Genomic DNA, 27,005 nt, shown 5'->3' on the forward strand with positions numbered 1-27,005 from the left:
GGGACACTCCCCCTGCCCCTTCCCTCCTTATAGGGTGTGGCCTCAGAGGTGCTGGGGCAGGTGGCAAAGGTAAAATAAACTTGCTTCTTTATTTTTAAAATAGTCTTGTTCTACTGTCCTCTCCAGGGGTCTTCTATGACACAAGTTATAAAACCGACTTCTGGGTTTCCCCAGGACCCCTGCCACCCTCTCCCTGCTTGCTTCAACAAGGGAAAGGAGCACAGGTTCACGAGCTGGAGGGAGGAGCCCAGGAAACCCTGGAGGGGGAAGGAGGGTCTTAGTGGGTGGCTAATGCCTGGAGACAGGGGCAAGGGGCCGGCTGGACTTCTTGCGGGAAGGAGGCTGGGATGGCCCCACTGTGGAGCAGAGAGTAGCTAAGGACTCATGTGTCCTGCTCCCCAAGTCTCCTGGCAGCAACAGGCCTGGTTCTTCACAAGCCATGACGTGACGATGGGTGGGCTGAGGCCCCAGGTTGCTGGGGCCATCTCAAGGCCTAGGGAGGAGATCAACTGCCTATTCTTCAGGAGGGGCCGAGGCAGCCCTCAGCACCCAGTTGAGACCAGAGCCTGGCGAGCAGGCTGAGTGGGCAGGCTGGAGGGGGTGGCTCTCCCATCATCCCTCCACTCCAGGGGAGGAGAGGGCCTCCACCACAGAATGCATACTGGCACCTGTGGAACCTGAGGTGGGTCAGCCGTGTCCTCAGAAGCGCTGGATACAGATGTGGACAAAGAGCGTGGCTGGTGACAGTGAGGCCCCATCCTTGGAAAGCAGGTGGATGTGGCGGAACCCTGTGGGGTGGGTAGCCAGGCATCAGCTTCTCTGCCTACGGCCCTGTGGGGCCGGGCATGTGGGGGCATAGACCGCATCCCACCCCGAGGGGCTGGGCCCCAGCTCAGGGTGGGCAGGCTACTGGAGGAAATGGGCGGCACACGTGAACAGGGTCTCGGAGGCCCAGCCCCCATCCCTTTCCACCCCCACCAACCTTGCTTCAGGCTGTTGAAAGGCAGCGTAAACTGGCCCACAAAGTCATTGGGGGAGGTGGAATCATAATCTTCTACCACGAACCGCACCAGCACCAGCTCCGGAGCCCGCAACTGGAACTGCAGGGTCTGCCCCCAGCGGGGGTTGAAGCCTAGGGCGCAGGCCTGGCAGTCAAGAGCTCGCGGGGCAGCCTGCCCTGCACCTCCCGCCCTTCTCTGCTGTCTGTCCCCAGATCTCCGCCCCCACCGCCCCCCTGCACCAGCAGGGTCCCCACCATTGTTGAGCACGTAGTTGGTCTCCTTGCGAGCACAGTCTGCGGGCACCCCGTGGATCTCAATGCGCACCAGCGGGTCCACGATGGAGTTTGGCTTCTCAGCGTTCAGCTTAGGCAGCTGCTGTGCAGTCAGCACCTGCAGGCGATGAAGGGAAGCCTCAGTTTGGCCCCCCTCAGAGCAGGAGGCCCCTGGCCCTCACACCAACCCTCCCACACAAGACTCAGAAGTGAACTTTCCTCACACGAGCCATCCCCAGGCCTCTGCAGACAGGGACCTCTGCAGAACAAGCTCTGACCCTGGGTAGGGTGTGTTCCAGACTGCTGACCTGGATGGTGAGGGTGGTTCTGGGGGGTCCGGGACTCTCGGGGTCAAAGGTTGTGTCAGGCTGCCGCAGACAGGCGGGTTTCAGGACGTAGCCACACTGCCCGTTGATGAGGAAGCGCCCAGCATTGAGGTCCATCTCATAACCTGGTGTCTGGAAGTTCAGGGCCACTGTGGACACAGCGGGGGCAGGGCAGGGGCTCTTAGTGGCCCCCTCTTCACTGCTCAGTTTCAGGGGTCTCACTGACCTCCCCCCAGACAGACCTTATAGAGAGAGGACCCAGGGTCCCACTGCCTGGGTAGTGCTGCCCCACCCCCACCATGGCTGTGGGGTACAGCACCACACAGGGGACCCAGCCCCCTTAAGGCTGGAGGGAGGGGCTGGGCCTGGGCCTGGGCCAGAGCCAGGGCCCAAGGAAGCCAGAGGTTTCCCCGCCTACCCACAAGGGGACCATATTCCTCTCCCTTGGCGATGCTCAGCATCCCTCCAGAGCCCACCCTCGTCAGTGCTGACTTAGTGGGGACTGCTAGGGGTGTGTGTGCGTGTGTGTGTCTGTGTGTTGGGGATACATGGGAGTGGAAGTTGTTAATTTCCACCTTCATTAAAAAAAAATGTGATATTTTATAATGTCAACAAACAAGCCCGATTTGTGTTTCCCCACTTACCTTGCTGACAATTTTTTTAATGTTATTATCAACAAAACCCATTTTCCCCACCTTCTGGAAAGCTGTGTGGCTCCATCAAGAGGCCACCCCTGCGAAGCAGCCCCCTGCCCACTCCCTGCTTCTGCTGCCCCTACTCACCCAGCTGACAGCCCGAGTTCCACATCTCCTGGGGGCTGTAGTTGGCAGAGTTCATCCGCAGCCCCAGCGGGTAGACTCGGGTCAGTTGTTGGGCATTGTGCCTGACGAAGCTGTTCCCTGGGGGAGAGTAGGGGCAGGACTGTGATGGCCCCTGGGGACAGTGTCCCTCAGCCGGTGCCAGGGCCTGTCACCTCCCCTCCCCTACCTCCAGGGACATGCTGGGAACAGGCTAAACACACATCCCCAGCTCCCCCTACCCCCAATCCTCCTCCTCTCTGATGAGGGGGTGAGGGTCCTCACAAAGAGTCTGCCGAAGTCCAGAGAGGGGCAGGGACCCCCCCGCCACAGCCTGCCGCTGCATCCCACCCCAAATCCCCACATTTCTGACTCAGTGGGTGGGGCACCAGGCCTCAGGCTGACATCCCCTGTATTTCATCACTCATCCCACAAGCACTTCCTGTCGGTCATGCCTCCAGGCCTTGGTACAACCTGCTCCTCCTGTCTGGAAATCCCCTCCCCTCTTTACCTGGCTGCTTCCTCCTCATCCTTCAGTCAGGTGTCTTCTCAGCCATCACCTGCTCAGGAACCCTTCCCTGATCTCACCCTTTCCTGCTGGGCTCCCCAGCCTCTGTCATGCCTAACTGATGGCGCTGCACTGTAATTATCCGTCTGTGTCTGGCCCCACCACTAGGTTGTGTGCCTGGTGAAGGCATACAGCAGCCTCCCTCCTCCCTATGTCCTCTTCCCTCCACATACACTTGGCCCGGTGCTGGGCATGTGCTGGGCACTCATCCCCTCAGCCCCTCTCTGGGGTCCTCCTGATTTCTTTACTGTCCCTGAAGCCCTTTCAATCTCTTTTGTGGATCAACATCTACCCGACCCCAATCAGGAGCCCACACGTCCCCACTGCCCTCCTGCCCCCAAATGCCCAATGTCCTGGTTCCTACCTGCCTCTCGGATGAGCTTCTTGGCCTTGCGCTCGCTGAGGGAGCTGACCTGGCAGGGCTGGGGCGGGGTCGGGGCTGGGCGCAGGGTCCGCAGGCGGGTGGCACAGCAGTACACTGCCAGGGCCGACAGCTCCGGGGAGATCTGCTTGGCCTGGGAGACGAGCCTCAGCGGGGGTCCGCTGGATCCAACCCACCGCCTCCATCCTCCTGCCCCAAGCTCCACAGTAGTACCAAGCCCCTGCCTAGTCCGGGATTGGCCCAGCCAGGCCCACTCACCCGCCGCTTCTGCTCTGCGGCCCCCACCTCCTCTTCCTCCTCCTCCTCCTCCTCCTCCCGGTCTGATAGAATTCCACCATCCTCATCCCGAGCAGCTGGCAGCTTCTTCCCTTTCACCAGGACCCGGCCTTTCAGCTGCTGTAGAAGCCAACATGGAAGAATTAAGCTCTCCTGCCCCTATGTGGGCTGGTTGGTCTGTCATTCAACCACCACTGGGTGAGGGGCTGGCTGGAGGTGGTGAGCAGGGAATGGGAACACAGCTGAGTGACGTTTCTAATAGGAAAAAACCTATAAGGGGAACAGCTTATGGGGCTACCCACAGGGGGCCTGCTAATGAGGTCCCTCCAAGCATCAAGATACAACATAGCAGCCAGTACAATGAATGAGGCAGTTCAGGGCTGAATGAGGAGCCCTCTTTAAAAAACATTTCATATGAAAGAAGTGAGTGTAGAACATGTGATCACATGATCTTCTTTATGTATCCTTTGAAAGAGAAGATAGCTATGTATATAGGTATATATGCATGGAAAAGTTTTGAAGGGATACACAAGACACCATTGAAGATGGTTACTTCATGGGAAATAGGACAGGGTGAGTCTGAGTGGAGGGAAAACCGTTTTTCATTGTTGTATGCTTTTGTTGCAGCTCCATTTTTTCTTTTACCATATGTATGTGATTTTCATACTAATAAAAAAAATCAAATCACGCACAAAGGTGAATCAACATTCCCTGCATATCTGGGATTGGGAGTAGGAGAGATTCTCAAGGAGCCCAAAAAGGACAAATGTCCTGAGGGGGCAGATAAAATGCTTGGGGGCTTGAGAGGAAAGAAGAAAGGATCAATAACTGAATCACTATGCGGAACACCAGAAACTAACTAACAACACTGTAAACCAACTATACTTCAATTAGAAAATAAGAATACATAAAAAAGAGGAAGAAGAAGGAAGGACCACTTCTGGCCAGAGAGCTGAGGAAGCTGTTAAGGCCACAGAAGTGGCCCTTGATGCTGAGCTAGAACTCTAAGCGGGTGGCGCCTGGCGAGCACAGGTGGCTGGGAAGGGAGCTCCAGGTGAAGACAATGTCAGCCTTCGAGGTGGGAATGGCCAAGCCTGCAGGGCCTCCATGGGCAGGAGGCAGAGCAGGGAGGGCAGGGCCAGGTCATGGAGGGCCTTCCACGCCAGGTGAGAGGGTAGGGTGTGTCTTGTCAAAATGCAAGGCAGACAAGTGACAAGACCTTGGGGCGGCAGATGTCAGATGAACAGAGAAGCAAGGGAAGGTTAAGGCAGAGAGAGGGGAGGGTCCTGCACAAGGAAGGTGGCATGAGCGGAGGTGGATGGTGGGCCCCAAAGCCAGACCCTCCCCCCATCCAGGCTAGGGGTCTGGGAGTGTCACCTCTGGGGACGGCAGCTCCTCAGGGTTGTGGGAGTCCAGCACCTGCGTCACCAGCATGTCCCCCAGGATGGTGCGGAGGTGGCGGGCCATGGCAGCCTGCTGCTCCAGCCCACAGTGGTTCTCAAGGGACAGGATGACGGGGTATGGGGACAGCTGGCAGGGGAGGAGGCAGCAGCTCAGAGCCACTCCCCCCTCCCCCACTGGGACCCTGCTACACCCCACCCCCACCCCCTTCAAGACAGGCAGGCAAAGGAGGGCTCTGGAGAACCCACTCTGGGGAAGACTGAGTCGGTGGGATGTGGGACACCCCAGGGTCAGGGTGTATGTGGAGAGGCAGAGGTCAGATCTGGGGCCTTGGGAAGGGATGGCCTGTCTGGGGAAATGAGAGCAGCTGCAGGAATCTTTTTATTTTATAAATGCTCTTTATATATTAATGACATTGATCATGTCATTTAGGTTGCAAACTTTTCATCCCAGCCCGTCATTTGTTGATGGTAAGATGTGTATAGCTTTGCAGAAGTTGCAATTTTATGTAGATGCAACGTTGAGCTTCTCTTTTATGCCTTTCTCTTTGTGAGTCATGATTAAAATGTCCTTCCTTACCCACAAGGTTTTCTTCTGGCAATTCTGTGATTTTAATACATTTACTAATTATGAGAGTAGAAGAAGGGAGCCTCTTACCCAGCTTTATTCTACCTGATTGGCCAGTGGTCCCAGCCATACTTGGTAAAAGTGATTCTCTGGGCAGGGGTTTCTTTTGGAAGAACGGAGGGTGGCTGGGCTCACTGGGAAAGCTCTGGGTCTGGGCCTGGGGTTCCTGGGGCTCACCATGAAGGCATGGTCACGTACTGCCTGGATCACATCTCGGAAGAAGATCTTGGAGGTGAGGGTGTGGCCATGGTAGATGACCGGCTCCCCTCCTGGCCCCTCCCAGCAGTCCAGTTCCACACAGCGGCATCCCTGGGCAAAGGCCCTGTAGATGGATGGACAGGCAACGTGTCAGGAAGCAGGGCAACAGGCAGGCCCCAGGTAGGCTCCAGGAAGCCCACAGTGGGAATTGAGCCCCATATGCCCCCCAAGCTGGGCTCCCAGACATGTTCACCCCCATAGTCCCCCAACTATGGTACCTAACATAGGCCTCAGTGCTGCTGGGCCCCCCGATCTGAGAGTCAGTCAGATAGGTATTGTGAGAGGAGGAGATGAAGTAGTGGGCGAGGGGCTGGTCCATGTCCTGGAACACGCACTTATGGGCCGGGTCCAAGGCAGCCCCCTCAGGTGACAACAGGTACATCATGAAGCCATCCAGTGTCATCAGCTCGTGTTGCTTGGCTGCAGGAATGGGCAGAGGAGAGCGTCAGGCCGCAGAGGGGACCCTCCCATGTCTGGCTGCATGCCTTAAAGCTCATTCAACTTAGTAATAATGAGCACCTGCCTACTGACTAGACTCTACATATCATTTAATTTCAACCCAACACCGTGACATTACTATGCCATTTTACTGATGTGGCAGCTGGAGGCGAGGTAACCTGCCAAAGACGGTGCCCACAGCCAGTAGCAGCAGAGACCACTTAGCTGGGAACCTGGACCTGTCAGAGGCCAAGCCCCAGGCTGTGTTGGCCCAAACCCCATCGTCAGATCCCTCACCTGTCTCGTTGAGCTCATAGGTGTGGATGAGCTGCTGGGCACGGGCCAGCGTGGCACCATCCTCACCCTGGTCCTCCAGGAACTCCAGCAGCTCAGGGGCGCTAAGCACATGGTCCTCGCCTGAGTACCGATGGAAGATGTCCTCCAACTCCGGGCGTTTCAGCAGCCGCCGAAGAAACTCCTCAATCTCAGTCCCCTCCAGTCGCTCGTTGTTGGAGTGGTCACACTCCTGGAAAGCAGCAGAGAGACACTCAGAGGAGGAGGACACCCTGGGAGGGCGGGCCTGTGCTGACACACCTGTCATCCACCCCAGCTGGGAAGGAAGGTGATGTCCACCACTTCACAGGGAGATAAACTGAGAGCCAGTGAGGCTCCAGGTCTTACTCAGACTCACACAGCTGGTAAACTCAGGGCTGGGACTCTAAGGAAGGTCTCTTATGTTCAGTGCCTGTCTCTCTGTACCATAACCTACCCCAAGAATCAAAATGTGGGAGGAAAAATAGTGACCTCAGGGCAGGGTGAGCCTCTGTGCCAAAATGCCCCTTCCCATGTGTACCCCTACCGTTCTCACCCTCACCCGTTCACCCCCAGGGGCAATAAGCAACACACAAATGAAAACTACATGGTGTAGTCGACTAGAGCTGTTGGCCTGGCTCCATAGGTGCCATGGCCTTCCTGTCTTTCATTGTCACAGGCTGGTCACACAGTCCACATCCACACAGGTGCCTCCGTGTGCTCCGACTGGGCCGTAGATGCAGAGCCCACCCCTGAATGCCCCTGTCTGTGCTCCCTCACGTGGGGTGGACATGGGTACACGTCGGGGTGCCACACATGCCACAGTGGAGAGAAGTGTGCCTGTGAGCCCAAGGTCCTCCCTACCCTTGGGCTCTGCCTGAGAGTGAGTAAAGAAGTTTCAGGGGAGGGTAAAACGCCACCCAGGCCCAGATGTGGCCTTTCTGCAGAGGCCACTCTCCCCAAAAAAGCTGGGGGGTGGGGGGAGAGAACTGGTAACTCAGATGCTGGGGGAGGACAGAGAGCAGAGGTCAGAGGGGTGGCAGTGCCTACCTTGAAGAGGCGGTAGGCGTACATGTCATTCATGTCCACGTTGACCATTCGGAGCAGGCTCTTGATCTCCTTGAAGCTCATCTTACTGTCCTGGTTGGAGTCGGCCCGGTGCAGATAGGAGTGGATCCAGGTGTGGGTGCTCAGGAAATACCAGCAACTGGCTGGGCGCCGCCCCCGGCAGTCGCGTAACTGACTGGTAGCTCACACCCCCGACTCTGGGGGCTCCTGGGTTTGGAGGCTGTGCTTCCCCCTCAGCCTGTGGACCCCCTGAGCACCACAGCTGTGTCCTCCGGGACCCGCGCTCCCCAGAGACAAGAAGCCGCGTTGCCACCCTCAGTTCTGAAGACAAGGGACTGTCTCAGACCGTGGGTTCCCTAAGGACGAGGCCATGCCTCCCCTGGGCCTGGGGTCCTCCCGGGACAGAGCCAGCCCCCCTCCACGCCCGGGCCCGCTGCCCTCTCTGGGAGGATATTGGTCGAGGCGCTCGCGCTGGCTCATGGCGTCAAGGCGCATGCGCAGCTTGGCCAGCCCGCGCACCCAGCGCTGGGCCTCCTCCGCCGTCGGCGCCGCCAGGTCCAAGTTCTTGCGGCTCCCCTTGAAGGCGATGGTGAGGCAGCGCGCTGGCTCGAAGGCACCCCCGAAGCGCCGCAGGCCCTCGGACTGGTGGCCCTCGCGGACGGCCTCGATGTGCTGCACGAAGACTGCGGGGAGCGACGGGACACGAGCGGCCGGGTCAGGGCGCTGGGGCCAGGCCCCCACTGTCCCCAACCCGATACTGTCCCCAGCACCCCCACCACCAGCCCCGCACCTGCCCAGCCCCAGCTCACAGATGTGCTGCGATGGTGCGCGCGGGATGCGCCGCTGAAACCACACGCTCAGGCCATCCTCCTGCAGCCGGTACAGCCGCTCCTTTTGCCACGTCCTCGAGCGGATCTTGCAGAGCCGGGAGCCCCGCAGCATGGCTTGCACGTCCTCATCTTCAGTCAGGCCTGCGGGGGCAGGAGGCCATGGGGCATCCTGGCCGGATTTGTCCGACCCTGCCTGCCGGCTCTCTCCACCCTCCTCCTAGCTGGAAGCTGCAGCCTCCCTCTCAAACCCCTGCAAACCCTTCGAGGTCACTTTTCCTCTCCTTGTAATATGCCCCAGTACCGGCGTTGGCTCAGGCTTTTTGGCCTCAAGGCCTGTGTTTAGTGTGTCCCACCCAGGCCCACTCTCCTCCCTGCCAAGCAGCCTCCCCTGGAGGCCCTCAGAGCAGAGCATCTGCTCAGGCAGCAACTGGGACTCAGGCCTCACTAAAGGTTACCCTTTCTGCCTCTCCCCTCCATCAGGGCCTCCAGCCTTCAAGCCCAGAATCTGTTCTCAACAGCCTTTCCCCTTGACATGAAACTCTGACCATCAAGAGGGTAGTCTCATTAACTAACCTAAATCTTTCTTGCTGCAACCCAAGCTCCTCTGCTTTCCCAAAGACAAGGGAGGACAGCAGAGGCCACTCTGGCTCCTGGGTGACAGGCCAAGCATACCAGGCCCATCCCTGTCTTGGCCAGCCTGAGGCTGATCTCCAGATGCCCTGGTGAGGTCCAGCCAAAGCATGATCTCCTGTGACATGTGGTGCTCCCCCTTACCCAGTCACTGTCACACCCCATGTAACCCCTCATCCCACATGTGTTCTCCGGTCACAGCATCCATATTCTTTAATAAGATAAAATGTTTACAAAATACGTACTACATGCCAGACCCCACTCATGTATAAACACATAAGGAAACAAGTGCAGAGATGCTTCAGGAACTTGCCAGAATTCCATGGGTGGGAAGGGGAAGCAGGCTTCAAATCCTGGAGGTCAGGCTCTAGCACTGTCACCCTTGGCCACTACACTGACCCCTCTGCTCCTGTTTCTATTCCCCCTCTCCCCACTCCCGGCAACCACCCTGGGCTTGGGAGGGTAAGAAACAGCAGATTTAAATTCAGGGGTCCGGGGAGTCAAATCCTAGTTCTGTTATTTCCCAGTTACACGGCCTTGGTGGTACCACCCTGTGACGGCTCTAAGCCTCATGTTCTCCATTCATAAAATGGAGACCACAGTAATACCTGCTAGGGAATCTAAAATTCAGTCAAGTTGCTACCCATCCTGGTGGGGCCACACCCTGCTCGATTCACCTCAGCAGGCGTCAGAACCAAAGGTTTATGAGCCAGGGGATAATAGAATGTGCAGGAACCAGCCAAATTGTAGGGTCCACGGCCTTTGCAAGGGGGGCAGCCAGGAGTGGATGAGGGCCCAGAGTTTCCAGAGAACCGGAATCTGGATTTGTATGTGAAGCCTCCAGATTTTTCAATGTTGGCAATTAAATCAAATTGAAACAAAAAGCCCTAAAACACCACTGCGTGGGAAAAAGGAAATAGGATAGTGCTTCTCTTCCTCCCTTTATTTTAATAAGCTCCCGGTACTGGGTTCGGCCCCACAGCCCCTGCCTGCCCACCTGCAAACCCTGACCTAAAGAATCAAGTCTAAATTCCTGGGTCTTCCTCTCACTCTCTCTAGGAGCTTTTATGGGATCCTTCTCCTGCCTCTTCCTCACAATGGAGTCCTTCAAAGACCAGCTCAGATACCTCCTCCTCCAGGAAGCCTTCCCTGATTTGTCCTCAAATAGGCATTCTCCTTCCCTGACCTCCAACATTTTTTACTTTAATTAAAATGCCCTGCCAAAATTGTAATTTCAGTGGACTTTAATAAAACCCGACACTGGAATATCCTCACCTCAGTGCTTGTATCAGAGCCAGGCTACAGCCAGTGTTTTCTGAAAGGGAAGGCAGATGGACAGAGAGCTGGGGGACTAAGTGCATTCTAGCCCCAGCCCTATACCATCTGTCCCAGTTTCAGGGCAGAGGCCTGTGGTTCTCAATCCTGGCTGTGCATTAGAATCACCTGGGGGAGGTTGTAAAACCCATGACCCAGAGATTCTCATCCAGGAGGTGCAGGTTGGGGGTTGGGCATCTGTATGTTTAAAATGCTACCCTGTGACTTTGAGGACAACTGTGATTGAGAATCATGGTCTCAGCAGCAGGAATAGAAACCTGTAATCTTTAAGAGGCTGTGGTCAATTTGTGACCCTAATGGCTCCAAGGGGTCTCTAAGGGTTTAGACTGTGGCCTTCTGGAAGGGTCATGCCCACTCTGGTGCCACCTAGCCAGTAAGGGGAGGTGGAACCCTCCTTCTTCCAAAGAGCTGGAACATGGCATGTGCCAGGCCAAGAGACTCACCAGATCCTCAGCCCCCTATCCCCATATCCAGGCAACCTCTGAATTCTCTCATCCTGTGGGTGGAGGCAGGGCAATCAGGGGAACCTGCAGGGCCACCAGGACTGAGTCCACCCCTCCTCTACCTCCTCAGCTGTGGGAAAGGGGACTTCTAGCTCCTGTGACAACGGGCTTTTCAGCTGGGGCCACCTCCCCTGACCCGGCCAGTCGTCTGATGCCAAGCCCAGAGCTGGTGGGGGGAGATGGAGAGGAAAGGGGCTGGTGAATGACTAAGGCCGGAAATGGAGGTGAGTCACTGACGGCCTGCTTTGTCCAGAGTTTTCTGCAAACAGGGCAAGAAGAAAGGCAGTGAGAACCCCTGACCAGCCCCCAACCGGGACAGGTCCCATGTTGAGGCGGCCCCTGCTCCTGGCCGTCATTCCCAGCTCCCCAGGAGTCTGTTTGGGGAAGGAGTGACATTCTATTCTGCCCACTCAACTAGCACTGGTGCCCAGATCACACTGCCCCTTGGACCACACTGTCTCCCAACCCCACTGCTGGGGGAAAAAGCCACACAGAATGAGGGTGACATGCCAGGCCAGGCCAGGTGCTGAGTCCCTGGGTGGGTGCCTCTATTTCTCCATTACTTGAGCTTCTGAACCCTGGGGTAGTGAGGGGTCTGGGGTGTCAGACAGGAAGGGCAGGACCAACAGAGGTAAGGGGGGTAAGGTCAGGAGGAGGGCCCAGGCCCCAGGCAGTGATGCTGGGAGGGGCCTGGCTCTGTCCATCCACCCAGGAGACATTTATAGGTCTTGCCAGACCCAAACCCACAGGTGTTTCCTTGACCTCACTGCTACCTGCTCAGAGCAGGTGCACAAGCTGCCTGCTTCCTGTGGTTTCTGTGGGTTCTCTATCCATCTCTGCCTTGAACCTGGAGCTGGATTGGGCCAGCACCATGACCAACTTGACCAAGCAGAGAGGGGAATAATCATGAAATAATAGTAGTAAAAATGAGGACAAACAATAGCCAAAATGTAGAAAGAACCCAAGTGTCCATCAACAGATGAATAGATAAGCCAAATGTGGTATATACACACAGTGGGATGTTGAAACGGATTTGATATTACTTACACTTCAATTTTTAAAAATTCAGAAACAGTAAATTGGAGGTTACCAGGGGCTGGGGAAAGGGCAGAATGGGAGATTGTGGCCTAATGGTTACAAAGTTTCTGTTTAGGGTGATGGAAAAGTTTTGGAACTAACACATCATTGTGAATGTAATTAATTCCACTGAATTTCCTGCTTAAAAATGGTTTAAATGGCCAATTTTGTATTCTATTATATTTGACCACAATTTTTGGAAAATTAATAATGCAATATGCCAGAAATCACTGTCCACTTTAAATGGCTGAATGGTATTGTATGTAAATTAATTCTAGTAAAGCTGTTAAGGAGGCACAGAGCAGCTAGCCAACTTGTCCAGGGTCATGGGTCGGTAAGTGGTGGAGTTGGAATGCATTTCGAGTTGGGGCAGGGTGGGGGTGCTAAGCCAAAGGCCTCTGTGTCAAAGGCTGAAAGGAGCACACAGACTCTGTGTGGGGCCTGTCCACAGGGGGCACCAACAAATGTTAATGAAGAAAGAAACCAAGGAAACCGAGGCAGTGCCCAGTAGGGAGGAGGGACCTGGGTCTTCTGCTACATCTGTGCTTCTCAGTCCCGTGGGCTCCAGCTGGTTCCCTCTCCTGCCCAGCCCAGCTCCCTGTTGTTAGCTGGGCCCAGACACCTTCCCTGGGAGGACTGCTGATCTCAGCCTCCAGAGAGAGGCCAGGAGGCGGTGAGGAATGGGCAGGCCTGCAGTTTCCCAACGACCACCTTCAGCCTGGGCGGTTTGGGTGGGGTGTGATCTGGGGCCTGAGCAATTTTGTGGCTAAGTCTGGGGACAGCTCAGTGGCAGTGCAGGAAGGGGCTGTAGGAGGCCAAGTTCATGTCTGGTTCCCACTCTCATAGATGGGCCACTGATGATCAGAGAGGACAAGTTGTGTTTGCTGAAAGCAGTGTGGGTCAGCCAAGGCAGGATGGACGCAGGGGCTGTGTAGGAGGCAGGCAGAGGCCAGAGCTGGCTGCTGGCGGGAGTAGGAGACGCTGTGTGGTCATGGGGCATGTATGCAGACAGCAGGGTGTGTAAGGAATGAAGATATGTGTAGGGGGTGGTGTGTGCATATAAGGTGTGTACATGTGTACGTGTATGGGGTTGGCGGGTAGGAGGAAGGTGGTCAGCTTGGGGTAGAAACTAGGCAGTGTGTGTGTGTGTGTGTGTGAGAGTGTGCGTGAGCCAATGCGCACTCAGGAAGGGCACATGGGGCTCCAGCAGGAATGTGAGACATGCAGGGAACAGCGACAGCCGACAGCGTCATGCCAATGGGGGGAGGGGAGGAAGAGCAGCTTTTCCCGGTGACTGAGGCTATGGGGCTCTGGGGGCACAGGCAATGATGAGGAGTCTCCAACACCTTCCCACCTGAATTCTCGGGCCAGCCAGTAGTCCCAGCACGTCAGGTACCAAGAGTGTCCCCCTCGCCCCAGTTGGCTGCCACACCCAAGGCTAGAGCCCAGCAGAGCTCAGAGCCAGAATCCATAACATTCCTTAAAGGATCAACAAAGTCAGGAAAGGCAGGCAGTGCTTCCCCTACCCCTGCGGACACAAGGCAATAAAGGTGGCAGCACCCTTTGCAGCAGGGCCAGGCCAGTTTTGAAAGCCTGTTTCAGGGCAGAGATTGTGAAGGAAGGGGGTGCTCCTGAGAGCTGAGGAAGGAGGAGAGGTGAGGGAGGCCAAAAGGCATCACAGAGTGAGCCCCCTAGTCCTGCCTGGCATGTGCTGGCGTGACCTGGAGGGCTAACCAGCCCTCCCCACCACCCAGGCACCTGGTGGGACTTCTGGCTACTCTGAAGACCCCCACCTGCCAACCTCACCCCTGGCAGCCCCACTCACCCTGCAGGAGACGTCCTGGGCAGGCCATCGGGAGAGTCCACTTGCCCTGTGGCCCCTGGTGATGTGTGCAGACCAGGGAAGGGAGCAGATTCTGCCCACTCAGTGCTCTGCTCCCAGGGAGGATTAAAGGCGGGGTGGAGCATTGGAGGCACAGGGACAGACGGGGGCTCTGGGGAGATAGGGTTGCCAGATCAAATTCAGGATGCCCTGTTAAATGTGAATTTCAGATAAACAATAAATAATATTTTAGTATCAGTATGTCCAAAATTATTTGTTGTTTATCTGAAATTCACACTTAACAGGGTATCCTATTCTTTTTGGCAACCCTATGAGGAGGACACCCCTGGAGGCTGGCAGAGCCACTGTGAGGGAGGGGTGTAGCAGGCTCCCCCATCCTGGCATAAATCACTCATTCATCTACAGTGTTAGGAGCATGGACTCTGGGTTCAAATCCTCTCTTGGCTACTTCCCAGCTTTGAATCCTTGGCAAGTTACTAAACCTGTCTGAACCTCAGTTTCCTCACTTGTAAAATGAGGCTAATGGTTCTACCTGCCCCATACAGTTGTGACTTTAAAAGAGCTAATATGTGAAAAGTGCCCGCACCTTGCTGTAAAGGTGTTAATTAGTATTCATTAATTCTGGCAATAAAGAGCCATCATTGAAAATGATGGCTTTGGCGGCAGAGGGACAGTGCTGCCTCTTAGCCGCGTGGCCTTGGCCAGTTACTTCACCCCCTCCTCCTGGGATTTCTCTTCTGTAATGTGAGGACAGGGCAGCACCTTTCCAGGGGGTAGTGGGGGTGGCCAAGGATTAAGCAGGATCTGGGCTAAGGCGAGCTCAGCGCTGTGTCTGGCGCTCACTGGGCTCCTCTTCTTGCTGTTCAACTGTTCCCTGGCTTCCTGGGGGCAGGCAAGCCAGCAGCCCAGCCTGGGGATGGGGATGGGTGCCCCCAGAGGACTGGACCCCAGGCTACACAAATAACTCCCTCTCAACATGGGGGCTGCTCTTCCTCCCCTCTCATCCTGGTTCCCCGCAGTGTGGCCCAAAAGGCCCCTTTTTTTCCTTAGGCCCCTCTGAGTCTTTGACTCTGACCCATGCCCTGCCCTAGTCTCTTGACCGGATCTGAAATGAAATCTGTTCTCTGTTAGCCTAAGGGGTGTGGTCAGGCAGTGACAAGCGAAGCCCTGAGGATTATTTCAGGAGAGGCAGCTGTGGGTCGGAGTGGAAGCTAGCCGGGTGGCAGACCTAGGGCCTTGGCCTTGACATCCTGAGGAGCTGGGCCCAAGTCCACCCTGTCCCTGGACTCAGCGAGGCCTGGAGAAGGGCATTCCCCACAGACTTGACATTCCTCTCTTTCATCAGTCACTCAGCAGGACAGTGCAGTGGTGGGGAGGGAGGGTGGCCCAGATGACATTCTGACGCCCACATAGTTCCCTACAGCGTCACCGTGACAGGGTGCCCAGAGCTCCTGTGCAGTCTGACTCAGCCAAAGGGTGCTGAGTCTTGGGCTCAGCTGTAATTTGTCTACAAGTGTCCCCTGACACTACACCGTACGCTCCCCCAGGGCAAGGCTCTGTGCTCTTCATCTCTGTAGTCCCAGCCCCTGGCATAGCGCCCTGGCTCACTGATGGCACTTAGCAAATAATGAGTGTGAGTGAAGAGGCAGACAGGTGTGCAGGAGCATGACCTCAGCCCTGCACAGCATCCACAACCCCCACAGGTGGCTGACTCCCAGGGCTGCTTCTTTGGCCTAACACCAGCCCTTGGCTGTGTCGGTGGCACCACAGCTCCCCCTGGCCATCCTCCTCTCCCCAAACCACTGCCCCTTAGCCCAGAGAATGACACTGCCACCGATCAGACAACTTTCAGATCCCGCCAACTGCAGAGTCCAGCCCAATCTACGTCCCTGTGGTTCTGGAATCCATCTCAGCTGCACCAGCCCACATCTGAACCCCACTATAGCTTGGCTGTCTCCTTGTTTTACCTCCACTTTCATCCAAGCCACCCCTACTCTACCAAACACCTGCCTCTCTCCTCCTGCCTGAGACCTCTCCCGGGCTCCTGCTGCCCTCCAGAGAAAGGCCATAAAGAGGGGTCTTGAGGATCCAGCCTCCACCTGCCTCTCCCTCTTTTCCTCACTCCAGTCTCCTTCCAGATCTGGGGTACAGCGGGGCCCTCACTGGCTGCCCAGCATCTCACTTGCCCCTCCTTTCAGAGCCCTGTTTCTTTGCTTCATTGTCTGACATCCATGCTGGTGCTTCAGCTCTCTGAGGGTGAGAACTGTGTCTGTATTGTTCACCGCTGAACCCCCAGGGCAGAGCATACTACAGTCACTGGATAAATGTTTGTTGAATGCACATGTAATTGATGGAGGGTAGAGCAGAGATCATGTCTTCTTTCTCTGTGATGAGAGTGCCAGGCATGGTGCTCAGAACATAGTCAGAGCTCAATATATTCAGGTCAAATAAATGAGAGAAGGTAGAAGGAAGAGCAAGGAGGTGGAGAGGCAGTGGTAAAGAGAAGGCCAGTGCAGCAAACGGGACCCCTGATTTTTGCCCAAAGATTCACGCAGGTCTCCTGGCAGCCCTGCTCTTCTGTTCCCTCTGCCCCACCTCCGACCTCTCCATCGTTAACTATTCTACCGACCGCTACTCCACTACACCACTTCAGTCTTATGTACTTTACATTTTATAAAATAATCTCACGCATACACCCCCTCGTTCAAGCCCTCAACCACCCAGTCAGTCCCACTTTGCCTAGACTCTGAGAGGGTGCCAGCAGCAGTGTGGGGTCCACACCAACCTTTGCCCTTTCCTAGCTGTGTGGCCATAGACAAATTCCTTGCCTTCTTGGAGTCAGGTTCATCTGTGAAATGAGGATTATACTTATTTGCTTCTCAGGAAGGTGAAGAAGAGCGAAGGTCACCACATCTGTAACCACCCAGCGCCTGCCTGTGTCTGGGAGATGCCTCCTGAACCACAGTTACATTCCTTCCCCAGTGACTTCCCCCAAGACTGAGAGGGCAGCTCTGGCTTTTTGACTCCAAGGTCAGTCTTCTCATCACTTGGACCAGCCCTACCAGTGCTGTGTGGCTGTTGTAACCCCAGTGCAGGCTGCAGGGTTGGAGGGCTGGCTTGAGATGCCAGCCCCTTCTACAACTCTCACTCCCTCCTAAGGGGGCCAAGAACCCAGGATGCCCAGGGGGGGTTGCCCTAGAAGGTGTTGGGGAGGGGGCTAGGGATACCTCAAGCCTGTTCCTCTCCACTCTCCCTGCCCTCTGGAACCCCAGTCTGCGCCCCTCGCCCAAACTCCCACGCCACACGTCCCGCGGGCACCTCCTGGTGGGAATTCCACAAAGGCCATCCCTGGAGCCTATCTCGGACCCGGGGACCTGGCGTGACCCCAGGTGCGACCCACCCACTGGAACGGTGCTGGCATTCCTTCCCTCACCAGATTCCCCAGAGCTCCATTGGGAAGCCCCGAATAGCTCGCCGGAACACCCCGACCCTCCCTGTCTTAGCCCCCCGGGCCCGTCCGCGCCCGCCCCACCCCGCCCCTGCCGCTCACTGACCCATCTTCTTCAGCGCCCGCAGCCCGGGCCTCTTGGCGCCGCCGTCCTGGGATGCGGGTGGAGACGGGAGCGCGACAGGCGCTGCGACTTGGGCCAGCACCGGGGGCTCCTCGGGTGGCCGTCCGCGGCTCCTCCAGCGGCCGCACAGCATGGTCAAGGGGCCGGGGCCGGGCCCGGGGCTGCGCGCGGAGCCGAACGAAGAAACTTAGCGGCCTCGGGAGGGAGTCGGGAGGAGGAGGTGTCGGGAGGAGGGAGAGAGGGAGGGACGAGGATCAGGGAAAGGAGGGACCGGGAGAGAGAGGGCGGGGCGGGGCCGGCGCGAGGCGGCGGCGGGAGGGGGTGGTGACCCGGGGCGGAGAGCGGTGACCTCGCAGAGGTTGGAAGAGGTGGCCTGGCCCACGCCCCGAGTCTCCGCGTTCGCCCCCGGCTCCTGCGTCCGCCTTCCCATTCTCCGAGCGATCCTCGGATCCCGGGCCTACTGGTGTCCAGAGCCCCCGTGGTGAGGAGGAGGCCTCTGAGGCGGCGAGGTCTGCCCTCTGGCACAGATGCCCTCTCCCTTCCCGGGACCCTGACTCAGTGCAAACTCAGGAACCCTCTCCACCCTCCCCTTCCCCGTCCCGCCGGTGGCTTCAGAAGGGAGCCAGACAGGGGACCAGGTCTGCTGGCCAGCTCGTTATGGGCCTAGGGTCCGGGGGCCCGGGAAGCCGATAGAACCCCGAGAGCTTAGCGGGGTGGCTGGGCAGCCCGAACCAGAGGAGTGGGGAGCGGGAACTGACGGGAGGTGGGGAGGGAGGAAGGCACCGGTCGTTACGTCATAGGATTAACTCTCTCAGCGCCCGGCCAGTTGTAGAAGACTCAAAGCTGACTGGTCTGGAGAGGATGGGGTGGAGCTAAGTCTGGAGTCCCCGGCAGAACGCCGGTTCTGGGGATCGAAGCTTGGGCTTGTTGGCATCCCCACCGGGCGTTTTATCGTCCGGGGACGGCCACCGCACGCTGCGTAAGCTGTCCGTGACATCAACCTGTGAGTGAGCGTTGAGTGCAGGTTTTGGTGACCATGTCTTTCGTGCACTGATTACTTATGAAACTACCAGCGTATCTGTGCGCAAAGGGTGGGATCTGCGTTTTCTGCAGCGAGTGCCCTGGCTAGGGGGCGGACAGCTGGGTGCACACCGCCACTGGGCGGCGGCCAGGAGCGTGGCATCCCAAAGAGAAAGCTTAGTTTCTCAGGACCTAGATTTGCCACCTACTGCTCTGCTTCATTCTCAGATAGCCCCAACCCAGAGATTCCGCGTGCTGGCTTGAGTCCTCGCACCTCTCTGGATATTCTTTCTGAATATCAAGCCTTCGTCTCTGTACTTTTGATCCTGCAATTCCTTCCTTCAGGAATGACATTCCTTATTCTCTCCTGGCTTACTCTTAAGCCTTCCCAAACTCAGATCCAATGTCCCTCTTCCAGAACCCCTGATCTCAGGACATGATTCCCCTTTGTATCCACAGGGCCTGGTAAGTGTTTGAAGAGCTGAACTGCGTGGCTCGAATTGCGGGGCCTGGGTTCACCTGACAAAAGAGGGTTTCCACCAGGGGGCGCAAGGAGTCAGCGTTAGTTCACAATGTCCATTAGGGGGCGTTTCTGCCGCCTCTGGCAGTCTAGGGTTGGGGAGCCAACCGCAGCTTCGCCCCGCCTGATTGGGAGAGGCACCACTAAACTATTTGCATACTCTTGAAAGGGCTGCGCTGAGTAGTTGAGGTATAGAAGAAATCTGAAACGGGCTCTCTCATTGGCTTAAGTTCCCTCTTGTTCCGCGTCCCTTTCCCGGCCAATCCCCGCCCGGAGATCAGTCCGAAGCCTAGGCTAGTGGCGAGAGCAGACCCAGGTGTCCGGACATTGGGCGCTGCAGGGTGAGTGCCGGGCGGCCGAGGGGCTGGGCCGGGGTATTGGGGGCCAGGGTGGGAAACTATTCGCCCCGCCCTGACTCCTCTTGGCTTACTGGTTTGCCTGTCTAGGAGTTTAAGATGTGCATCTAGAGAGGCACTGCCACCCTTGCCACCTGCCCTTCCATCGACACACCGAGGTCCTCTCCATCCACTCTGGTCCCGCCCACTCTACCTTGGGGTAGAAAAAGGAGTCTCCTCAGTCGCAGCTTCTGACCTCCCGGTTACCTCACTCAGGCATCTAAAGAGCTTAGTTTGCCCCTCTGGAAAGTGGATCAGTGGCTTACAGAGGCGTGCGCCGGGGAAGGGAGGGGTACACAGGCGGCCTGCTCACACACAGGCTTGTTCGTGCAGAGTGGCTCAAAAGTCGAGCTCCAGGGCTCAGCTGGGTATGGGTACCAAGTATGAAAGTCCAGAACCCAACTGCCAGAAACAGTTCCAGGCTGCAGTCAGCGTCATTCAGAACTTACCTAAGAATGGTGAGGATATGGGGACCTGTTTTGGGGGGTCAAGACAACTGAGATCCGCCTCCCAGGAGGCTCTTATCCTTGCAGTTTTTGCAGGCAAGTCCTTGCCTGAGCTGTCTTTGGGGGCTCCCTCTGCCACCTGTCCTTGTCCATCTACCCTGGATGGGACCCCTCACCATCTCTGGCCCCACCAGGGGTGGTTCTCCCCCTACCTCCATCCTTTTGGAGCTAGGGGTGATGCTCTGCCCTCCACTTCCCAACCGCTGCCAGGCTCTTACCGCCCGTCTTATGAAGAGATGCTGCGATTCTACAGCTACTACAAGCAGGCTACCATGGGGCCCTGCTTGGTCCCCCGGCCTGGATTCTGGGACCCTATTGGACGTTATAAATGGTGAGCTCCTCATCAGTTGGGCACACAAGCCTCAGCTGTCAACCAGTCTTTCACACCCCTCTGCCCACCCCCACCTCACCCTAGGGATGCCTGGAATAGCCTGGGCAAGATGAGCAGGGAGGAGGCCATGTCCGCCTACATCACTGAGATGAAGCTGGTAGCACAGAAGGTAGGGAGAGGCTGCAGACTCCTCTCTGTGCCCAAGCTCTCAGCCAGGTGGCCTGCCCCCCCCACCCCACAGTCTGATCCCCATTATGTTTCCTGCACTTTGGCACCTCTGTGGCAATTACCACCTTCTTGCTGTCTCTGGTTCCTGACTGGGCACAAAGTGGATATGACAGGGCAGGAGCAGGGTAGGGGCAGCCCAGCTCAAGGGGTTAGGAGGGCAGTCGTGGGAGGGGCCAGCCCTTCCCATTAGACCCCCTCCCACACAGGTGATCGACACGGTGCCCCTGGGTGAGGTGGCAGAGGACATGTTTGGTTACTTCGAGCCCCTGTACCAGGTGATCCCTGACATGCCGAGGCCCCCGGAGACCTTCCTGAGAAGGGTCACAGGTCAGGCCCCCAGACTGGGAACTCCACAAGTGCTGACTGACCTGTCTTAGGGGGCTGCTCAGTTGGAAGGGGACCTGGGGACAGAGGGCTCCAGGTGATGTCCCTGTAAGGACCCCAATCAGTGCCTCTGATGGGGTGGCTCTCAGGAAGAGTCCATGGTTAAAGGGGAACAGGGGCCTGATCTCTTCCAGCCCCACCTCTGGGTGCTGTGTCTCCACAGGTTGGAAAGAGCAGGTGTTGAATGGAGATCCTGGAGCTGCCCCAGAGCCTCCTTGCCTCCCCAAGGAACCAGCCCCTCCAAGTCCAGGTCAGTGCCTGGACAGGAGGGGCAGGGAGACAAACCCAGACCAGTGGTTTGGGGGGACCTTTAGACAGTGTAGAGGGGAGAAGACTAGATGCCACGCTATGCCTTTCACACCTCATGCCCACAGACGCCGAGACCTCCTGTGCTCCGGAAGGCCAAGGGACAGGTTCCAGGGCCTCACTCAGGGATCCATCTGTGCCCCTTGTGGCAGTATCTCTAATGTCCCCTGAACAGGTGCCTCTTCCCAGTTGCATACCCCTCTCCTCCCTCCAAAGCCTCCCTCTTGTCATTAATCCTACTTACCCCCTCCCCAGAGTACAAGCCATCCAGGGACCTGGACTCTGAGGTTTTCTGTGATTCCCTGGAGCAGCTGGAGCCTGAGCTGGTGAGACCCAGCCCCATTCCTTCTCCTTCCCCACCCCACTGTGCCCTGGCTGCTCCCACCAGCCGCCTGGGACTTTGTGACTCATCTCAGCAGGTTGATGCAGAGCAGAGGGGCGCCCTTGGAGGAGAGCCTGATACCAGAAACAGCCCCATGCCCACCGCAGAGAAAGGTGAGCCGCTGCCTGACCCTTCACCCACTTCTGTCCTTCCCTGTGGTTCTGGTGCCCTGGGTCTTCCCCTGGCTGCTCTCTTGGGGCGGAGGTGAAAGTCCAGTACTGGGCACTGGGGAGAGCAGCCTCTGCCCAGGAAGGGTTGCCAAACAGCCAGACACTGGCCTGGATGGGCAAAGTCCCTGCCTGGCCTCCTCTCTGAGGTCCACCAGGAATCTGTACCCGTTGCTGGCTCTGAGGAAGGGCGGCTGGGGGCGGAGTCCTAGTCCAACTCTCACCTACAGCTTTGTGGCCTTGGGAGTCATCCTTTCTCGCTGGGCCTCCCATTTGGGACTCTCAAAGGAAGACAGTGAGCAATGCCCTATCCCCTTCTAGAACTTCCAGCGTGCCATCTCCCATAGAGGTATTTTCATAAATATTATCTCCTTTATTCCTCAGGGCGAACAGCCCTGTGAGGGAGATGATATAATTTTCAGATGATGAATGAGACTTAGAAAAGTTATTGACTTGCCCAAAGTAGCGCTGGGGTTCAAACCCCTGGCAGCCATGGATGGACAGTACAAGACTCACACTTGGTACAAGGGATTGCACTGTGCTCTTACTCATTCCTGGACCTGCCCCAGCCTGCCACCACCCTGCCCCTTGCTGAGTTGCCTCCTGAGTCCCCTTCCCTCTGTGTCTGTCCTCTGCAGAAAATTTGGGAAGCAGCCTGCTGGGGCCCCAGGAATTGGACACATGGCTGATGGGGACAGTTCAGGCGCTGCAGGAGAGCATGCAGGACGTCCAGGGGAGACTGCAGAGCCTGGAGAGCATGCCCAGCCCCCCTAGGCCGGTGAGCACCCCCCACCCCAAAGGCCCAGAGCAAGATTGGGGCAGAACTTTGAGGGTCTCTATTCTGGGCTCCTCATCCAGCTACTTTTGTCTTTGTCCCCATGTCTCTACATGCCCACACCTCTGCCTTCTCCAGAGAATGATGTGGCTCATGGTGCAAGCAAGGAAGTCAGGGGGTCTAAAGTGCTTCTGCCCTGGAAGGAGAGTGGGAAAGGCCCTCCTTTCCTGCTCTTACTTCCCTCTGCCTGAAGAGAAACTGAGGACAGTTGGAATTCCAATGACTGGAAGGATCTGAATGTGTCTGCTCTTTGTATTGGAGCTGGCGGGGGGTCCCTCTTGCCCCTCAGTCAGGATTTCTTCTGTTCCCACCCCACTAAAAAAAAAATCAGCCCTTGCATCCCCGACTCCTTCCTCTGGACTTCTAGATCTGCTTGCCCCTTATACCCTGGCTTCTGTAAAACAAGTAACAGCAGCCACTTCTGGAGCCCCAGCTGTGTGCCAAACACATCGCTTGCATTATCTCATTTAATCCACACAACAAACCAATGAAATAGGTTTTCTTTTCATTTCCCTTTACAGATGAGGAAACTAAGGCTCTGAGAGGTTGAGTAACTTACCTGAGGGCACACAGCCCAGAAGAACCTCAGAGAGCTGCTGTGAGGATTAGATGAGATAATGCATGCAGGTACTTCTGCAGTGCAGGACTTCTCAAATGGGATTCATTGTTACCATTACTATTAACATTAAGTGATGGAGCTGGAGTAACCCCAGGTCTATCTCCCTCCAAAGGTGGCAGCCACCATTAACTACAAGTCTGTTCTTGAGTAGCCTGGGATGGAGAGGGCAGGAGAGAGCTGAGTTCCTGGATATGGGGGAATCACTCCAAAGACCCCTAACCCCTTGGCAGGAGTTGCCTCAGATCCACAGTGGCTAACCTTTCAACGCCTACCCCCCCAGGGCTTTATTTATTGTTTACCTTTTACTAATTTTATATGCTGAAGATTTTAAAGATTTTCACCCTGAAATACTTGGGTTTACATTTGTGAAAATAAGAACATTCTATTACCTAGCAAAGTCAACAATTTTTATCACACACAATAATTCCTTCATATCATCAAATACCCAATCCAAATTCAAATCGCCTTTTCCAGCTTCCCCATCTGTCCAGGCCAGAAGGACATGATGCACTTGGTTCCTGTCCTTAAGACTCTTTTAGTCTAGATCAGTCCCCTTTCCTTACTATTGACTTGCTGAGACTGGCCAGTGATCCTGTAGAATGTTCCACTTTTGGGGTCTGTCTGATTACAGCCTCGAGGCTAGTTTACATGACCAGATTACAAACAGGGGTGATGTTCTTTCTTCTATCAAGGGACACATGTCTGGATGTCCCAACACTAATGATTCCAGCATGAAACACTAGCATGGATGAAGGGGTGACAGTCTGATCCCATCTCTCGTAGCCAGGGAATGTCCATTCTCCATCAAGCCATTTGACACACAGTTTTTGACTATTGATAAATAATCCTTGTCTGGATCAGTAATTTACTCAGTGGTTGCAAAAAGTGTTGACTTTCAAATTCCATGATTCCTTTAACATTTATTAGCTGTCATTTTTCTGTAGTTTCCCCGAAATGCAGTGCCTTATGGAAGGGCAGAATAAGTGCCTAATTCTTTCTCTTTAATTATTTTTAAAGAAAGGAGTTGATTTAACAGCCACCTGAATGGTGATAAATTTCCAACTTTCTCTTTGAGTATCATTATGAACTCATGGATTTTAAAGATTAAGTATTTCATCAACTGCAGTCATTCTTTTTGATGCCCAGGCTGTCACAACTTTGGTCAGACCCTCCCTTTCAATCTAGGTCCTATGCTCTTACAGTACAACCTCATTAATCTTTAAAAGCTTCCTTGCTTCCTGGTACAAGACACCCCACATGCACTTCTACTTCCCTGCTCCAGACCAGATATCTGCCATTTCTCCACGGAGCCCTGCCTCCTTTTAGCAGAGAAGGGTATTTAGAAACTAAAATCTGAGCACCCAGGGTCCTCATATGAAATATATAGCACATCCTTTACAATATGGGGTCTTTGGGCCATACCAACAGGGTCACTGCTTTATGGCCCAGAGGAGACAGCCCCTCCAGCCTTCTTGGCACCTTGGATTGCCCTGGGAGGAGGATGTGGGAGAGAACTGGGGCCGAACGTGTCAGGGACACACTGGGAGTCCCAGTCCTCAGACTGGAAAGAGGGAGGCAAAAGCAGGTTCCTAAGGCGGGCCCAGCCTGTGCTGAGGCCTGGGCTGGCGACTGACTCCCTCCTCTTGGCAGCAGAGGCCCCCACCCAGGCCTTGGCCCCTCAGGCTCTCCGGTCCGGCGCTGCTCTTCTTCCTCCTGTGGCCTTTCATCGTCCAGTGGCTCTTCCGACAGTTTCGGACACAGAAGAGGTGACTCTCAGTGGAGGGGTCTCTGCAGCCAGCTGAGGAGGCTATGAGCCCCCTGTCCTGCTGTGCCCTGAGCCTTCTTAGAGCCATCCCCCTTCCCGCTCCAATTAGTGTTTGCCTTGGCATCCCTCCCCTTATGGAGGGCCGGATTAGACCCCACTCTTCCTGCAGCTTCACTGGGACTCCCTCTCCCCTCTCCCCCGACCACTTCAGCTCCCTGGGGAGGCTGCAGTTGTGGTGCTTGGCCCGGTTATGGGTTGGCCGGTGACTCCGGGGCGGGGCTGCTGGGTCTCAGCGTCGGCCCTCCCCACTCTCTGGGTCATCTGACTCCTCTCCCACCCTAGCCGCTCCCCGAGGAGGCTCAGCTCTTGGGCAAGTTGGAACTTGGGCCAGGGCCTGGAAGAATGATTGGCTGGGAGGCTGCGGGAGGGAGGCCAGGAGGCCCGGGCGAGTTGGGAAAAGGCGGAGAGAGTTGGCCCTGGGGGAGGGGAGTCAGCTCCGTTTTGCTGGCCGCCCTACCCCCACAAATACTCAGGACGTCTTCACTAAAGATTCACTTGCAAATGAATGTTTCACTAAATAAAATAAAACCTTTATCTTCTGCCGTCTGGGCTGCCACGGAGTGAGGCGGGAAGGGGTCCGAGGTTCACGAGGCTCAATTCTCTCCCCTGTCCCCTCCCTCGCTGCCAGTGGACGGCCCCGAGAGGCCTGTTCCCGAGGGAGCATTCTCCCCGCTCCCGGTGCTTGTGGATGGAACACACAGCCTGGCGTCCAGAGGGGAGGCGCAGGCGGAGGGGCAGCGGAGGCGCCCGGAGCGAAGCGTTGTTGGGGGCCCACAGCCGCCCCTGGGGGTGGAGCCAAGGCTGCGGCCCCGCCCTCCGCCCCGTCCAGGGGGCAGCCAAGCGAGCTGGGGGTTGGGGAAGAGAAGCCAGGCGGAGCCAGGGCCTAGGCTTGGTCCTTGTGGGAAGGGAAAGGCGACTGCTACCTGCTCGGCACGCGGGGCGTAGGGTCGGGGCCCGAGACATCGGTCCTGGAGGTGCCCACTGCCCGTATCCCCCTCCTCAGCTGCTCGCTCCCGGTGCCCCCTTCCCGTGGCCTCTGCATTCAGGCTTTCTAAGAGAACTTTCTGGAAGGCCAAGGGTGGCAGGAGCCTTGTCCCATCCCCACCCCGAACTAAAGAGTAGAGGCGAGGCTTTGTGGGGGGTGGGACCTCGTCAAGATGCAACCAGCCTCTGGGGGCGCGGGGTGCTGCAGGCTGCTTGGGTTCCGAACTTTTGAGTTAACACCTGTATTAAGGATGGACAACTGGAAGGCAGTGGGAGAGAGACCAAATTAGTGCTGGGGATGCAGGCAGAAGCCACCTCTATCACTTGCACACACTAGCAGTGTGACCTGGGCAAGATTCTTAGCTGCTCTGAGCCTGGCTTCCCTTGTTTGTGAAATAACGATGACGATCTCTTTATCATAAGGCAGTCCTGGGAGTTAAGTGACCAGGACATGTAAAACACCTGACAAAGAGTTAAAGTTCAGTAACTGTCAAGGTGCTTGGCCTCTTGTTTGACAGAATTCTAGAATTCCACAGCCTGTCAGTCTGGCCACTCCTGCCCTATTAGGACAAATGAGCCTGTTCGCTGAGCCCTGTCCAGTAAACTGAGGTTGGGCTCAATTGTACCTTCCAAGTCTCTGATTGAGGGTACCCAGGAGTCCTCTGGAGTCTGAAGAGGTAACAATTTGGAGGTCTCTGACTCCCAGTCAAGTTCTCTGCAAAATCCCTTTTTCTCAGGGAGCTCCTCGTGTGAGGGGCAGCTCTCGCTCTCAGGGAGCCTCTTGCATGACTGATGACAAAGCACAGAGGAAGAGCAAGCTTTTCAGATAGACCTGAGTTCTTGGGAGCCAATGGAAAACAGGCTAGAATGTTCAATCTCAAAACATCTGGATGTACCCCAGGGGCTCTCTTGATTGCCTCTCCTCTTGGGCAAGCCTATCACCACTTCCCTGCAAACCACTCCTGAGTCCCCACACAAGACCTTTCT

At 56.2% G+C, this 27,005-nt stretch overlaps 2 protein-coding genes across 20 annotated transcripts; one reads left to right on the forward strand and one right to left on the reverse strand.

Annotated features, from left to right (window-relative positions):
• Positions 1–70: 70 nt before the first annotated feature.
• On the reverse strand, positions 71–17,861 carry PLCD3 (phospholipase C delta 3). Of its 4 annotated transcripts, none has more exons than XM_032457391.1 (16): positions 17,499–17,861; positions 13,927–14,133; positions 8,536–8,697; positions 8,181–8,409; positions 7,709–7,838; positions 6,644–6,872; positions 6,127–6,328; positions 5,849–5,972; positions 5,000–5,152; positions 3,605–3,742; positions 3,329–3,479; positions 2,382–2,498; positions 1,582–1,748; positions 1,256–1,391; positions 983–1,132; positions 71–788 (listed from the first exon to the last, which is right to left on the reverse strand). In XM_032457391.1, the coding sequence occupies exons 1-16, from the start codon at positions 17,647–17,649 to the stop codon at positions 700–702; spliced, it is 2,535 nt and encodes an 844-aa protein (XP_032313282.1). In that variant the 5' UTR covers positions 17,650–17,861; the 3' UTR covers positions 71–699. The 4 variants fall into 4 exon arrangements, with proteins under 4 accessions (XP_032313282.1, XP_032313281.1, XP_032313283.1 ...); XM_032457390.1 differs by having other exon boundaries at positions 5,828–5,972; XM_032457392.1 differs by lacking the exon at positions 13,927–14,133 and adding an exon at positions 16,730–16,792 and having other exon boundaries at positions 5,828–5,972.
• A 13-nt stretch (positions 17,862–17,874) lies between these two features.
• ACBD4 (acyl-CoA binding domain containing 4) lies at positions 17,875–25,160 on the forward strand. 16 transcript variants are annotated; one of them, XM_032457395.1, is made up of 11 exons: positions 18,268–18,519; positions 18,955–19,001; positions 19,785–19,909; positions 20,168–20,288; positions 20,373–20,457; positions 20,723–20,843; positions 21,064–21,150; positions 21,462–21,532; positions 21,623–21,701; positions 22,394–22,533; positions 22,669–23,557. In XM_032457395.1, exons 3-11 carry the CDS (start codon positions 19,822–19,824, stop codon positions 22,825–22,827), a joined length of 951 nt encoding a protein of 316 aa, XP_032313286.1. In that variant the 5' UTR covers positions 18,268–18,519; positions 18,955–19,001; positions 19,785–19,821; the 3' UTR covers positions 22,828–23,557. The 16 variants fall into 16 exon arrangements, 12 of the variants coding, with proteins under 12 accessions (XP_032313287.1, XP_032313286.1, XP_014410255.1 ...); XR_004311729.1 differs by lacking the exons at positions 18,268–18,519; positions 18,955–19,001; positions 22,669–23,557 and adding exons at positions 19,009–19,397; positions 21,275–21,381; positions 24,860–24,989 and having other exon boundaries at positions 19,503–19,909; positions 21,626–21,701; XR_004311728.1 differs by lacking the exons at positions 18,268–18,519; positions 18,955–19,001 and adding exons at positions 19,010–19,397; positions 21,275–21,381 and having other exon boundaries at positions 19,503–19,909; positions 22,669–22,800.
• The last annotated feature ends 1,845 nt before the right edge of the window (positions 25,161–27,005 follow it).

The sequence above is a fragment of the Camelus ferus genome, chromosome 16 (assembly GCF_009834535.1).
Source record: "Camelus ferus isolate YT-003-E chromosome 16, BCGSAC_Cfer_1.0, whole genome shotgun sequence".
Classification (NCBI taxonomy): Eukaryota; Metazoa; Chordata; class Mammalia; order Artiodactyla; family Camelidae; genus Camelus; species Camelus ferus.